Consider the following 15,538-nt stretch of genomic DNA (forward strand, 5'->3'; position numbering starts at 1 on the left):
GTTCGCCAATTAGCTGGCCTGTTTTGGGGGAAAAATTTCTGAGGGGTCACAGTCAGGTTACAGGTACCATTCAGAGGTCAGTTAGGGTATGCCAGTAATCAGAATTTACATTTTGACTCCGAGTTGTGAAAAAGTCTGTCGGGGGCGAGTTTTAGTCAATCAGGAGTCAACTCTAGGCAATCAGGAGTCAACTGTAGTTATTCAGGCATCAGCAGGGCCAGCATTAGACCAATCAGGATGGGGTTCAAGGGGTCAGCTTGGCTTCACACAAGGTGTAATTTGGGGCATATTTTGATAACTTGAGGATATTTTATGCATTTTCAAGGTCAACCCAGTGGGCAGATATCTTGTAAACGACGAGATATCACCATCAATAACATTAATTTAATATAACACGAGTCCCAGTGGGTGGGATAACCAAGAGAAACACTAATTAAACATTGAATTGCTCCTACTCTTTGATATCGTGGCCACTAGAACACGGGACAATTTGAACAAAAAATGAGAAGGAAAGGGGGGGGGGGGGAAGAGGATGTTGTACCTTTTGACAAGCCACCGGCCTCCTGTCCCCAGTGAGGCCACTAGATACATGGTGACCCCTAAGGTAAACAAGTCTGCGATTTTGTTTTCACCACGAAAACAATGCAGAGTAAAATGCTAACAAAGTTGATGTGGATTGTTTTGTGAGATCAAAAAACATCTTCGGTGTTTTGCATAGCACCTTCTATAATAATAATAATAATAATATAATAATAATATTTTATTTAGGTAAGGTACATACATACAATAAATTTTTACAAAGATTGGTTGACTTATAGGTAGAGCTAGTACATACAATGCCTAAAGCCACTATTACGCAAAGCGTTTCGGGCATGATAAACTTAAATGACAAGCTTAATACTAATTGAGCATAATGAGTAGAATGAAAACAAGAAATGAAAACATAGATGAAAAAGCAGCACAAATACAAATATGTCGACAAACAGCGCTCTTTAAAGAAAACCAGACATTGGTTGACAATAGAAGGGTAAGGTAGGTTACAGGGAATTTATTAGGTATAGCTTCGCTTTTAACTTAAACTGGTTGAGAGAGGTACAGTCTTTAACATGGTTGGGAAGGTCATTCCACATTCTGGGCCCCTTGATTTGTAGAGCATTTCTAGTTTGATTAAGTCGTACTCTTGGAATATCAAAACTGTATTTATTTCTGGTGTGGTGCTCATGGGTTTGTTGTTGTTGTTGAGATATATACAAGAGTTGTTACATTCTTGTAGAGCCACTAGTACGCGTAGCGTTTCGGGCAAGTCCTTAATCCTATGGTCCCTGGAATACGATCCCCTGCCGCGAAGAATCGTTTTTTCATCCAAGTACACATTTTACTGTTGCGTTAAACAGAGGCTACAGTTAAGGAATTGCGCCCAGTAAATCCTCCCCGGCCAGGATACGAACCCATGACATAGCGCTCGCGGAACGCCAGGCGAGTGTCTTACCACTACACCACGGAGACTGCCCCTGTTACAACGAACTTGTTCTGACTTGCTTGGATTGATTTACAAATTGTTTGGGTGCATATGGAGAACTTGCTTTGATTTATGAAGAACTTGGTTTAACATAATTTAATTGAATCAATTGTAATTTGTTTTGATTAATAAGAAGACGGTGATATTTATCAAATTTGTTTTAAATACACAACTTGTTTGTGTTTATATGTATCTTATCGCAATTTAACCTTTGCTTCGTGTAGCAGCCAAGGGAGGAACAAATGTTTTGCAGTCTCCGTGGTGTAGTGGTAAGACACTCACCTGGCGTTCCGCGAGCGCTATGTCATGGGTTCGTATCCTGGCCGGGGAGGATTTACTGGGCGCAATTCCTTAACTGTAGCCTCTGTTTAACGCAACAGTAAAATGTGTACTTGGTTGTAACAACGATTCTTCGCGACAGGGGATCGTATTCCAGGGACTTGCCCGAAACGCTACGCGTACTAGTGGCTCTACAAGAATGTAACAACTCTTGTATATATCTAAAAAAAAAATATTTTGAATGAGAAAATCTTGGTTCGGAGCAGGACGGTGGACGTCAAACCTGCGTCTTGAGATCATCTCAGCCTCACACTACCTCCAGCAAAAAAAATTCCTCAATAGATAAATCACGATCTTGTGATATTGATTGTTGCATTGTTTTGGTTGCAGCTGTTGCAGAAGCCTAAGTACAGCTTAGTGGAGAAGATTAAGACGATCGGGAGCACGTATATGGTGGCTTCAGGACTACACCCAGGCAAGGAGGAGGTATGGAGGTGTTACTTGACCTTGTTCATCCTCGAGACCTGGCTCGTAACTATTACACACTAACTCTAATCCACAAGGATCCACAAGGTCTTCTCTGAATACTTTTTATTTTCTTCTCCGAGGCTATGGGTCCCTACACCTGCACCAGAGGTGGTACCCTCACAACTATACTCAAAAAATACAATATATTATTGATCCTTATATCAGTATATTGCTTGTATAGCTGTTGAATGTATTCGTATATAGCGAATGTTGAATCTGTTTCATTAATATAACAATCAATACATTGAAATAAAATATTTTTCTCACGTTTGCCATCAGGACTTTGAAAATGTAAGTATTTTTTTGTGTGTATTTTCACATTCAATTTAGCATGAAATGTGTGAGTAATAAGTTTTGAAATGTAAATTCAGGTACCAGATTCAGGACAAAAATTGGTTGACATCTGGTCTTGAAGCCTGTTTGACCTCTGACCTCAACACCTATATGACCTCTAACCTAATATAACCTAAACCACTTATGCTGAACTTACCACTAACTGTTTCAGCTGTTAAACACCCTTGCTATAGGCTGACCCATTGAACCGTTTCACCTTTCATTTACAATTTAACAATTACCTCCATTCATGCTTAACATCTCTCAATTCCTATATCATTTTTGTTTTATTTACATGGATCCCTGATGCAGTCCCATGGGGCTTGTTTACATTTGGCCCCATGATGTTGTTCCATGGGGCTTGTTTACATTTGGCCCCATGATGTTGTTCCATGGGGCTTGTTTACATTTGGCCCCATGATGTTGTTCCATGGGGCTTGTTTACATTTGGCCCCATGATGTTGTTCCATGGGGCTTATTTACATTTGGCCCCATGATGTTGTTCCATGGGGCTTATTTACATTTGGCCCCATGATGTTGTTCCATGGGGCTTGTTTACATTTGGCCCCATGATGTTGTTCCATGGGGCTTATTTACATTTGGCCCCATGATGTTGTTCCATGGGGCTTGTTTACATTTGGCCCCATGATGTTGTTCCATGGGGCTTGTTTACATTTGGACCCATAATGTTGTTCCATGTTGTTTGTTTACATTTGGTCCATGATGGTGTTCCATGTTCCAGGCCCGCGACCGGACGGAACACTGCCTGGTGTTGCTGGTGAAATTCGCGCTAGCCATGGCCTCCGTCCTCGATGCCATCAACAAGGAGAGTTTCCAGAGCTTCAAACTCAGAGTTGGTAAGGCCAAACTCACTGTCTCTCTCTCTGTGTGCCTGTCTCCCGTCTACCAGACTGTTTGTGTGTGTGTCTGTATCGTCCTGCTGTTTCTATCTGGCTCTGCCTACCTTTATGCCTCTCACTATTCTCACTATCTCCATCTCTGCCTACCTGATTATTTTCATATCTCCACGTGCGTCACTATCAGCTTGCTTGTATACCTGTCTTTCTCCTTGCCTGTTTTCAGTCTCACTATCTGGATCTGTCTCACTCTGATTCACCATCTGTGTTACATGTCAGGGAGGCAGTATAGTGATGAAATGCATGACTTGATCAGTACACATTGTGAAGCAATAGACTAATTGCTTCAGTCTATTGCTTCTGAACAATCATGGCTTCTGACTGCTTCTGATATCTCCTTTACATTTGGTACCGGGGGAAAAATGGTGATTATTAATTAATTGTAAGGTCAGGTTCCTGCTGATGCAGTACCAACAGAACTGTTGTGAAACAGGTGAGGTCAAACAGTGGTCCTGAAGAACCACAGCATGTAGGCCTGCTGGAAGCATTTAGAACTGATCAACAGGAGGCCTAGGAGTGGAGAGAGGAGGCATTCAGTATCACCCAGAAAGTGAGATACTCCTTCATATGGTTGTAGCACAATTATCTTCTGCATGTCCTTCTACATCAGTACCCTTGTGCAGATGTAGAAAAACTTTCTCCAGGTAACCTATCATCATCTTAGCAACAGGTAATCTTCCATTACCCAGTACAGTGCAATAATAAACTACCAGTTTCTTAAGTGCCTCATCACCGGTACGCTGAGCCCTTCGACTCCTTTACAGGCTTGGCGCACGGTCCGGTCATCGCTGGGGTGGTTGGGGCCCAGAAGCCTCAGTACGACATCTGGGGAAACACCGTCAACGTAGCCTCAAGGATGGACTCCACTGGGCTCATGGGTAGGATACAGGTGTGTGTCCAAAAGCTGCTGGAGAAGCCAGTAATGTATCTAGTTCTCCCTTACTTGTCTCTCTGTAAAACATCTTCCCTACAGATGGTGTCTTGCAATTCCTCCCTCATTCCTTGATGGTCTTCTTGAGGGTAATCATCCCGGATCTTAACATGAATTTCTGTAATCGTAATCCATCTTAGAATGATCACACGAAGGGGTGAGCTTTTCCCTTGTCTCAATATGATCACTCATGCCCTTGTCTGATGTTAGTACAAAGTCTAGAATGGGGTTATCTTGAGTGGGCTCTGGCACAGGCTGTATGAGAAAGCAGTCCTATATCAGGTCAAGAAATGATACATATATATATAATGCATATATTCAGATGTTCAGCTAACATCTTCAGAATGGTAGTCAGATATATAGGGATATATACTGAAGTCTCAGATAGGGAGATGTTCAGTAGCATATATTCATTCTTACATAAGGACATAAGAATGAAGGTACTTGCAAAAGGCCTATTGGCCTACGCAAGGCAACTTCTATTTATATCCACCCAAACTCATTCATATGTCTAACCTACGCTTGAGACAATCAAGAGATACTATTCCTATTATGTTATGCGGTAATTGGTTCCACAAAACTCAACAACCCTATTTCTGAACCACTATTTACCCAGGTCAATCCTAACTCTAAACTAATCCAATTTATACCCATAAATCCGTGTTTCATTGCTCCTTTATGTTTCAGGTAACAGAGGAGACAGCCGCCATCTTACAAGGAGCAGGCTGGGCGTGTGAGTGTCGGGGACCCACTCTTATCAAGGGTAAAGGTACCCTAGTCACCTACTTCGTCTCCACCCCCTACGACGTTCCAGCCTCCAAGATCCGCACCACCTCCTCCTCGTACGCCCTCAGACCTGACGAAGGAGCTCTTCTCCGACAGGCAGCTCCTGTACCTTCGTCTGGGAATACTTCGCTTCTCGGAGGGCCCACACGCGCCAACAAGGAATCTGAATTGGATTCAGTTGTTTTACCCTTAGAAGGCGACACGCAGGCCGATAGTTCAGGCAGTTCACGCATCTCTATTCATGCCCCGACAGGTGGACGCAACTCGCTAGATCTGACAGATGCTTCCACAGTGGACTTAAGTCCACAAGTTTCCAAGGATGGGTTGCTTGCAGATGATTCTGGTCCCATTAAGAAGGTACTTGTTACTCTTAAAGACGGGGTCACTTCAAGCAGAGTTATCCATGGGGTGGTGATTGGCGATTATCCTGACAGAACCTTTATGCATAATCCTGGAGGTTACGTAAGAACAGAACCACAAGATGAGAATAAGACTCCGGAAACAAACTCACTTGCTAGCAATCAAGCGCTGAAATCGAGGCCAAGAACTCCAGGAGCCATGTGTGGGAGCCCAGGAGGCTGTGAGGTGGAAGGTTCAGTCACACAGCCCGGGAAACCTACAAGCTCCCAGCACCAGGAAGCCAACTCGCCCCAAACCCACAAGAGCCTGGTGGATGGTCAGGGAACTAGGAGTAGCCCTACATCTCCAAGGGATATTATAACAACACTTCAGCAAGAGACATCCTCATCTATAACCACAACACCTAACCAAGAGACTCCACCATCCACTACCACAACACCTAACCGGGAGACTCCACCATCCACTACCACAACACCTAACCGGGAGACTCCACCATCCACTACCACAACACCTAACCGGGAGACTCCACCATCCACTACCACAACACCCCACCAGGAGACCCCACCATCCACTACCACAACACCTCACCGAGAGACCCCACCATCCACTACCACAACACCCCACCAGGAGACCCCACCAGCCACTACCACAACACCTCACCGAGAGACCCCACCATCCACTACCACAACACCCCACCGAGAGACTCCACCATCCACTTCCACAACACCCCACCAAGAGACTCCACCATCCACTACCCAGTTGACGACGAGAGCAGGACTAACCCATAGAGCAATAAGTCTCGATAGTTCCCAGTTGCCAGGTGCTTCACTGTATGCAAGAAAAGAAGGCACTAATGTTTGCCCAGTGAAATCAGGCAACACATCAACTAACAGCAGCACAGTAAAGCATCCAAAAGACAGAATAGGTCCTCAAAATAGTTCCCAAGGGGGACTTAAAAGTGCAAAAGAAACTCTCTCCAAATTAAAATGTGAATATTTTGCTCCTAAATCAGAAAGTAAACATGAAAAAGGCGGGAATAGAGGAGAAAATAAAGCAGGTGATACATACATTCTCGTAGACACAAGAGACTTCGGCGAGTCCCACCTTACGTTAGAAAACGAATTTAGAAATAGTAAGGCAAATGACAAGTCTTTCAATGCCAAAGCAAATAGTAGTAAGAACGCTGTTAAAGATGAGCTGTTTAACAAATGTAGCGTATATGAAAATCCAGTGGACGGTTCGCAGACACGCAAAACACTTAATATAACCTCAAAAGAGGCCTCAATAATACCCCAAAATGGACACTTTGACAAGAAAATACCAGAAAACAGCAATGCCAGAGGGAAGAATGCCCCTAATCCTCACAGACCTCGCGACAAATCAGCCGTACTCCCCAAAATAAAGAAAGGGAAATCGGTCGACATTAGCTCATCTTCTGGGAAAAGTAGTAAATCAGAAGGTCTGCGGGGCACAGCGATTGTGAATTACGTTAACGAGAGTGAAAGTGAGAGTTCGGTAACCGAGGGCAAGGAGACAATAACTACGTGTAAAAGTGAACCGAAAATGAACACTTGCTTTGCCAAAAAAGCCGTCACCTTCACCAGTAGCGGATTAGCGAGGAAAAAAAGCCAAGTCTTTGTCTAATAACAACAAAATAACTTCATTCTGCCCCAAAAATATGAACTTCCAAATTTTCTCATATACTGGGAGATACTTATTGCTCTCCCAAGAATGTGAAAAACCGTTTTTAATACGTTTTTTGTTTAATAACAAAATATATTATAAACAGACCCACGACCACATTTTGTGTAGATATATGTGAATGTTGTTTCTTGACTTTAAGGTAGTACACATAGCATGTAACATTGTGTTAATTGAGGGTGTTTAACGCTCTCAAGATGACAACAACTCAACAGTTCTAACGAGTTTGAAGAGCTATCAGGAATTATCAATACTCAGGGTGAAGTGAACAAATGCATGTTCTGAAGGAGAACATGTGCTGAACCAGCTAGAAGCAGTGAGAAACACAGCATTTAAGTGTTCAATCAGCCATGAACAAGTACTGTTCTGTGGACAAAGTGAACAGTTTCAGTAAGGTTCATATTTGTGTGCCATAACATATGACAACTCATGCCCAGCAAACACAGTTTGATGAACAAATGAACAAATGCACACAAGAGCACATAGCACTGAACAAATTGCACAATCAGTCCAAATTGTTCCAAATTTGTTGTGTTAATATCGGTTATGTCAGCCTCAACTGCGACACTAAATGAAAATAGAACATTTACAAAATAGATAATAAAATTATCACCATATCTGTGAAAATATTTGTGAAAGTGAGATTTATTTAATGTATTATTATCTCCTAGGCCTATTATATATGTATATGTAATACAAGCCTAAACAATTACTAGACCTCAGCGCCACTCGTGATGTATAATACAGTAGTTTATAATTCACTATCACAACATATACATTATACACAGAGATAAATATATATACATTATCACAATTTGTGAATGAAAGTGGGAACTTTGAATATATATAATCATTTAGAAAATACAACCCAAGTGTGTTAAAAAAATATTATATTTATATACACGAAGAAAATTGAATGTGCAACAGAAATTTTGACAATTGATAATGTCACATATATTAAAAAAAAAATTCAGAATACAAAAAGAATGTCAAATCACTATACAATTCTGCTATATGAAGTTTAGATGAAAATGTGGATAGCAATGTAATGTACATAGATCACATGTGTACACACACATGTATGTCCATGACACATGTACGTATGTGTGTGTGTACATATGCCACATGTGTAAATTATATGTTTCAAAGTGTTTAGCAATAAGCTTTATCTTTAAGGATGATCTTAAAGATATATTTTACATATCAAACTGAACGTGACATGTCGTTATATTTATTAAAATATATTTTTTGAAAACCCTGCATTTTCTAGTGGGACTATTTTTTTGGTCTAAAATCTTTGGCTAACAGTAAGGTTCATGTTCATGGGAGCATTCATGTCTTCCTTGTACGTGCTGCTTGAGCAGAGTATGCATGATTGGATCGTTAGTGGACCATTGTATAGGCCTATACTATAGGGCATATAGGCATAGACCCCCCCTCCCCTCTCATGCATGCTGGTCTCGTCTGACCAATGGAAACTGTTGACCAGACCACACACTAGAATGTGAAGGGACGACGACGTTTCGGTCCGTCCTGGACCATTCTCAAGTCGATTGAGACTTGAGAATGTCTCAAGTCTCATTTTAAAAACCTAACCTTCTCAGATCTTCCCAAATAATGCCTTACTAGGCATAGATAAGACTATTCTCAGACTTTCCAAGAAGGCCTTGCAGGATAGAACAATTTTAACCTAAGTTATAACCTTTCCATAATGCCTCAGACCACAGACAAGGCTTAATCTTCAAACTTTCCTAACCTAAACTTCAAATGAGTATATAAGACAATTTCAACAACTCTGATGAGTCTGTTAAAAAAATTAATTTTTGTTAATATTCATGTATATGTCTTTTTTTCTGCTGGTGTGTGAGGTTGACGTATTATACAGAGCTTCTGAGGATATACATAGGTGTATGTATATAGTCTGACTACCTGTTCAACTTCAATTACTTCAGACAGATTGGAAACTTGAAATATATAATATTATAACCAGATATTTGACACTAGATATGTCAATGCAGGTTTGATCTTGCTTTCAACCGAATTGAACTCTACACAGAGGAGTCTTAACTAGTGTTTACTATAAAATCTATTGAGGGTAAAAAAAAAAACAAATCATATCTATTTTTATCTATATCTATTTTTCGATCACTTCCTGTTTTCTATGACACCTGACATTGTGGTTACTTTTTTGGGGGGAGACTTTTGTATATTATGTACAATACTTATATAGATGTATGCTTAAATGAGAATGTTTCTATTATATGTGATTTCTAGTATATAGATATATATATATATAGCAAAATGTATGATCTAGAAATGTGTATAATATGAGGTGTATTTAATTTGTGTGCAATAAAGAATAACACGAAAGAATATATGCTGAGGGTGTATATTGATGTTTATACAAAGAATACAAGGAATATATTAAAGTATAAGTGATTACTGTATGTTTATCTTCCACCCTTCAACTGTCTATGGACACCCGTCGTCCATACAATTATAATACACTTGTTTTCTTGTAGTTTTATATACAGGTGTGTGTATAACTGGTTTCTGTTTCCTGTTTTCTTTTTTTTTTTTAATCAACACTGTTTGTCAACCTATTGTATTTGTGCTGCTTTTTCAGTCATGTTCCCCCTTTTTTTATCTTTATTTGTATTTGTTCTCAACACTTTTTATTCTTTATGCTCAATTAGTATTAAGTTCTAGATATTAATGTTTTTCTTGCCCGAAACGCATTGCGTAATAGTGGCTTTAGGCATTGTATGTACTAGCTCTATCTATATATCAATCCATTAATGTAACATCACTTGTATGTATATACCTTACCTGAATAAACATCTGAATCTGAATCTGAATCTGTTTGCAGGCTGATACAATACAATACAATACAATTTTATTTAGGTAAGGTACATACATACAATAAATTTTTACAAGGATTGGTTGACTTATAGGTAGAGCTAGTACATACAATGCCTAAAGCCACTATTACGCAAAGCGTTTCGGGCATGATAAACTTAAATGACAAGCTTAATACTAATTGAGCATAATGAGTAGAATGAAAACAAGAAATGAAAACATAGATGAAAAAGCAGCACAAATACAATTATGTCGACAAACAGCGCTCTTTAAAGAAAAAAACAGACATTGGTTGACAATAGAAGGGTAAGGTAGGTTACATTACATTCTTGTAGAGCCACTAGTACGCGTAGCGTTTCGGGCAAGTCCTTAATCCTATGGTCCCTGGAATACGATCCCCCGCCGCGAAGAATCGTTTTTTCATCCAAGTACACATTTTACTGTTGCGTTAAACAGAGGCTACAGTTAAGGAATTGCGCCCAGTAAATCCTCCCCGGCCAGGATACGAACCCATGACATAGCGCTCGATACAGGTTATGATATAATATAGCTGATGGCTTTCCTGGAGTTCATGGTAAGCCTTACCCCTACTAATTTCCCCCTGGAACACAACCCGCCAATCGGTTTTACTACCAGGTTCATAATTACTGCTGGGTGAACATCAATTTATTCTTTATACTCAATTAGTATTTAAGTTTTTAGTCATTAATGTTTTTCCTGCCCGAAACGCTTTGCGTGATAGTGGCTTTAGGCATTGTATGTATTAGCGCTATCTATAAATCCATCAATTTATGTAAAATCTCTTGTATGTATGTATGTATGTATGTATGTACGTTACCTGAGTGAACAGCTGTGGATTGGTTCCCAGTCAATCCTCCATGGCTGTAGATATGACTTAGTATAATAATATAATAATACTTCATTGTGTTGGGGGACAGGAAGCCTGCGTGTATTCATACATTTTTGGCTTTTATTGAGGAATGATTAATGAGAGATATCTTCAATTAATTGAAAGTAAATATTTAACACCATTTAGTGTTGTGTCAGCAACTTTGGGTTGTTAGGTTGCATTATATTGCATTATATTGCATTATATTGCATTATATATATGTTATCGCATATATTGTATATTGTAGTTGTGGAGCTGTCATTAACAGTTCTTGACTGACAGATGATTACTACGTCACTGCCGATTATATTCCAAATGTTCCTCTGTTGCACCTGTTGTTCTGTTGTAACAGTTACAACAGAATGTTGTATGTGGCTTGTGAATTAGATTTTGAAATTAACAACTTCAAACATTGAAGCTGGAGATCATTATTGGTTCATTAGAGACTCGTTCGTGTGTGTGGAAGTGAAGGAGTGGCTGTTGGCCATTGTTAATTGACACTTCAGACTCGCTAAATGTTATAACCAATGGGGGGGTGAGTTTTAGGGTGAATGTCAGCCAATCAGCGGCCGGGTTTGGCTGGCTGCCGGGTATAAAAGGGAGGATGAGACGAAATGCATTTCAGTGTGTTTTACCTCACTTTTGGTATACAGTTCCAGCTTCGTCTATTGAAGGTGAGTTGTATGGTGAGGAGCCTTTTGTTGCGTCCCCCTCCCATTTGCGTCTCTAATGTTGCGTCCTTCCCCCTGCGCTTTGCGTCACCGTACTAGAATTAGTGAATTGTATAGGAGAAAAACTTGCCATAATGTCTTGCTTTGACGACTCTTAAGGTTACGTTAATTGGGTATAATGCTTCGTATGGCCCTATAGCTGACACAAACTGGCCTGTGACGCTCCTTAACCCTACTTATATTATGTCGGAGACTAGCCCTTAATGTCTGGCTTTGAACATTAATTCCGTTGAATTAAGGTTCAACCGAATAATTTGAACATTTCTTTACGTGTACAATGGGGTTACTAGTTTTTAAAACTTAAACGCTAGATTTAAAACTAAATTTCCAAAGTTTTTATTAACATGACTACCTAAACTCGGATGTAATTCTAGTAACTTATAAATTTTATACAAACCATGAACTAGGATGTAAAGATATCAGTCCATGATAATTGACGCATTATCGCTAAAAAAATATCAATGTCTTATATTAATCGTAAAATTGCTTTTGAGGTGGCATTTGTCGCTTTGTATCATTTCGTTTAGTGTAGTTGTAAAGTTACAAAGTTAATGGTATAATTAGACATTAACGACAGCAAACTAGCGGTTCGTAGTGGTGCAGTTGTCAGCGCCTCTGAGCTGTAGACAAGGCAGTCAGAAGCTAGAGAAACTCGTTTGAGGCACAATTCAGACGCTAGTCTCCGGACACTTCCCCCACAGTGGATTGATCTAGCAGTTCAAAGTTTGATAATGCACAGTATAGCCGGGCACGTAGTGTTCTAGTTAGGACAATATTAAATTGTTAAATAGATGGTTAAGATTTTAGTGTAACCCGACTGTCTTAAGTCAGTTACTAAGGTAACAATGATTCTTGTAAGTCTCTTGCTTGGCACCCCCTCTCCCCTCATAACTTTCTAGTTTGACTGATTTTGAGTCTTCCTCAAACATCTAGGGTTATCTAGACCTAAAGACTAAAGGCTTCACAAAGTTTATCTTGGCTAACCGTAACGTACTACTAACTTAAACTTTGAAACGCTAGTATCCTGTTTGACTAGTGTAATTAAGAAACATTAAATAAAATTTTTACCTTGACTGGCCTTATTAAACCCTGGTGCCAGAAAGTCTAAATGAACTTTAGCCTTAAATTGTATTAATTTAAAATTTCCAGGATGCTTCTGCTTAAAATACTGGTATGGGGGGGGGGGGGAGGGGGGTCACTGGGGACCTACATGGCGCCCCAGACAGCTCCTTGGTGTTGGGGATCTTCGCCCCCTGAACAAAACCAGTTGTCGGTACTGGTTTTTATATCTTATCCCTTTCCAAAAGTCGTCCTTCAGGGGGGGGGGCGGCGAAGAGTAGCTACCGTTCTCAAAAGAACACTAACCAGTATCAAACTTTCCAGTTCAAATATTAAGTCCAACAGTCCAGTTAGAGGCAGCTATGTTCTTCCAAACACCTTCCTGCAGTTAAGGTATCCGATTGTGTGGGCTGTTAAGACCACAACTACACTATTCCTGTAGAATACTTGGACATGGTAAGTCTTCATAGTTAGATTTGGTTTCTTTAAATGGAATCATACCAGTGATGTGCTTTAGTAAATTGTAGGATAAAATTCTATAAGATTCTTTTGGCCCTCACTTTTATTTTTAGTGTTTCAGATACGTGAATCCATGGCTGCTAAGGAACTCTTCATGGTGCGCGAATACTATTACCTACAACTGGGATCAAGGAAACTATTACTGCTAAAGTCTTGGCAGCGTCTTGTAGCTAAATAACAGACAAGGAAGACAAAACATCGTTACCGCCAGAAGCGAGTTTACTAGTTATTAGCGTTTTTAGTTATAAATTGATGTACGTAACATGATAATCCTGCTGAACTAAATGTTTACTAAATGGGCCAAAATGTCTAAAACAATGTTATTTGTTAGGTGGGATCCTGTTCATATGGACCAACAGCAACGAGCGAGGCAGGACCTCCTGGAGGCGGCCATCTGGGTGCTGTACTACTCCCCCCCCCCCCCCCCCAACTGGTCTCACACTGGAAGGTTAGTAAGGCATGGTTTTTAATTTATTAATGCCTTACAGCAGTCATAACATACAGGGTGCTCGGTAGACTAAAGTCCAGGTTACTCATAAGGGCTTCAACGTCTGTAAAAATGATATTTAAGTATATCTTGAGGAATATAATCTTGTCTCTCCCGTTTCCAGGTTCGGGTGTCCACCGTCAGAGGACAGAAGGCAGAGAGGACTTCTGGGTACTGAACACCTATAACATGGTGGGAAGACATGCCCTGTCACCAGACATCCGCGACAGCAGTCTTTCATATATTTTTTGTCGCTCCCTCTCCCATTTTTTTAATGGGAGGGGGACTGCAAGGGGTCAGGGAATCCTGCACACACACACAGTTAAACTTCCAGAGACGAAGCTGGAACTGTATACCAAAAGTGAGGTAAAACACACTGAAATGCTTTGTCTAATTATCCCTTCTATAACCAGGCCAGAAAATGGGCCTAGTTTCCTGTATGGTAAAATATTACAATTTAAAGTAGCTCATCTTCTTGAATCCCTTAACCAGGTCTCTAATGCTTGGAGTCTACACCACTAGCCACTAAGGACCTGAACAGTGATTGCTTGGCTATATTTCTTTCTACATAACTGCATTCTATATTGCGACCAATATAGAGTCTGGTAGAGTAATAAATCTTATTAATTATGCACATCATAAATGCATATTTATAGATGGAACAGATTTGTCCTTTCTTTTAGGAAAGATAATAAGGGGGGGGGGAGAAAAGCTAAGCATGAGTCTAATAACTTAAAAAAATTTCATTGGCAACTTCAGAGGGACTTGTTCCAAATTTGTATGAACTCTAAAAACTGAGCATGTGTGAATCTCCAGCTTTTTAATCACTTAAACGAAGATTTCCCCATTGGTAATGGGTAGCCTTTTTACTGGGTGAATTTCTACTTTAATTCAAAATAGCAAAGATGCAAGAGGCTACCACAAACAGCCTGGCAACACGAATAACATTTCGTGAATGGCAGATTACTGAAGCCTCGACTAGTTTGTGGCCAGCCACTGAAGGGTAGTGGCTCATGTTGAGACGGGCTGAAGCCAGGGTATAGGTGCTGGGAGCTACCTTGAGGTGCTTCCGGGGCTTAGTGTCCCCGCGGCCCGGTCGTCGACCAGGCCTCAAGGCTGCCATTCAGGCTGCCACCTGAATGGAGAAATAGGTTGGTAAACACGCCCGTTCGTCTCCTGCGTTGTTCACTTGTCGCTGACTAATTCCAGCAGCCTTACCTGAAAGAGGCTGGTGCTACATAACCTTACTGGTTTTGTGCCTTCTTTTGATAATTTCTTACTACTTTTGATAACTAAGCTTGACTAAGAGGTACCACCACTAGTATAAATACAGGGACCCATAGCCTCTTAAAGAAAATAGAACTTGTGCCTCTGATTTTCTTCAACACTTATTTTATTTAAAATTGCATTACACAAAGGGTTGGAACATTGGTTACATGCACGGTATAAGGCTACTTGTCACAGGTTGGTTCCTCGTATGGTGGGCAGGAACCATGTATGCAGTGAGCATATCCTCTCTGGATCGCCAAACAAAGGCGCTGATGGAGGAAACTGGCGGCTCTAGGGGTCTCTAGTTTCAACAAGCTTAGAACCCAGCTCCTTTTAAGAAACTAGCAGCACTTTTATCCCAGGCACCAAGT

The 15,538-nt window shown here is 40.5% G+C and overlaps 1 protein-coding gene and 1 long non-coding RNA gene across 4 annotated transcripts in view; both read left to right on the forward strand.

Moving 5' to 3' along the window:
- The window catches only part of LOC123770600 (adenylate cyclase type 2), a 41,855-nt gene extending 32,059 nt beyond the window's left edge, over positions 1-9,796 (forward strand). Inside the window, exons 14-17 of the mRNA XM_069301749.1 lie at positions 2,189-2,284; positions 3,402-3,516; positions 4,341-4,465; positions 5,195-9,796. Of these exons, the coding sequence (XP_069157850.1) occupies positions 2,189-2,284; positions 3,402-3,516; positions 4,341-4,465; positions 5,195-7,297 (2,439 nt within the window). The 3' untranslated portion in view covers positions 7,298-9,796. The remainder of the gene's footprint in view (positions 1-2,188; positions 2,285-3,401; positions 3,517-4,340; positions 4,466-5,194) is intronic.
- A 1,928-nt stretch (positions 9,797-11,724) lies between these two features.
- On the forward strand, positions 11,725-14,368 carry LOC123770631 (uncharacterized). 3 transcript variants are annotated; one of them, XR_011222177.1, is made up of 5 exons: positions 11,725-11,776; positions 13,217-13,285; positions 13,465-13,624; positions 13,743-13,859; positions 14,023-14,368. It is a non-coding gene; the product is annotated as an uncharacterized lncRNA (long non-coding RNA). The 3 variants fall into 3 exon arrangements; XR_006774365.2 differs by lacking the exon at positions 13,217-13,285; XR_011222178.1 differs by lacking the exon at positions 13,217-13,285 and having other exon boundaries at positions 13,473-13,624.
- Positions 14,369-15,538: the final 1,170 nt, after the last annotated feature.

The sequence above is a fragment of the Procambarus clarkii genome, chromosome 46 (genome assembly GCF_040958095.1).
Source record: "Procambarus clarkii isolate CNS0578487 chromosome 46, FALCON_Pclarkii_2.0, whole genome shotgun sequence".
Lineage (NCBI taxonomy): Eukaryota > Metazoa > Arthropoda > Malacostraca > Decapoda > Cambaridae > Procambarus > Procambarus clarkii.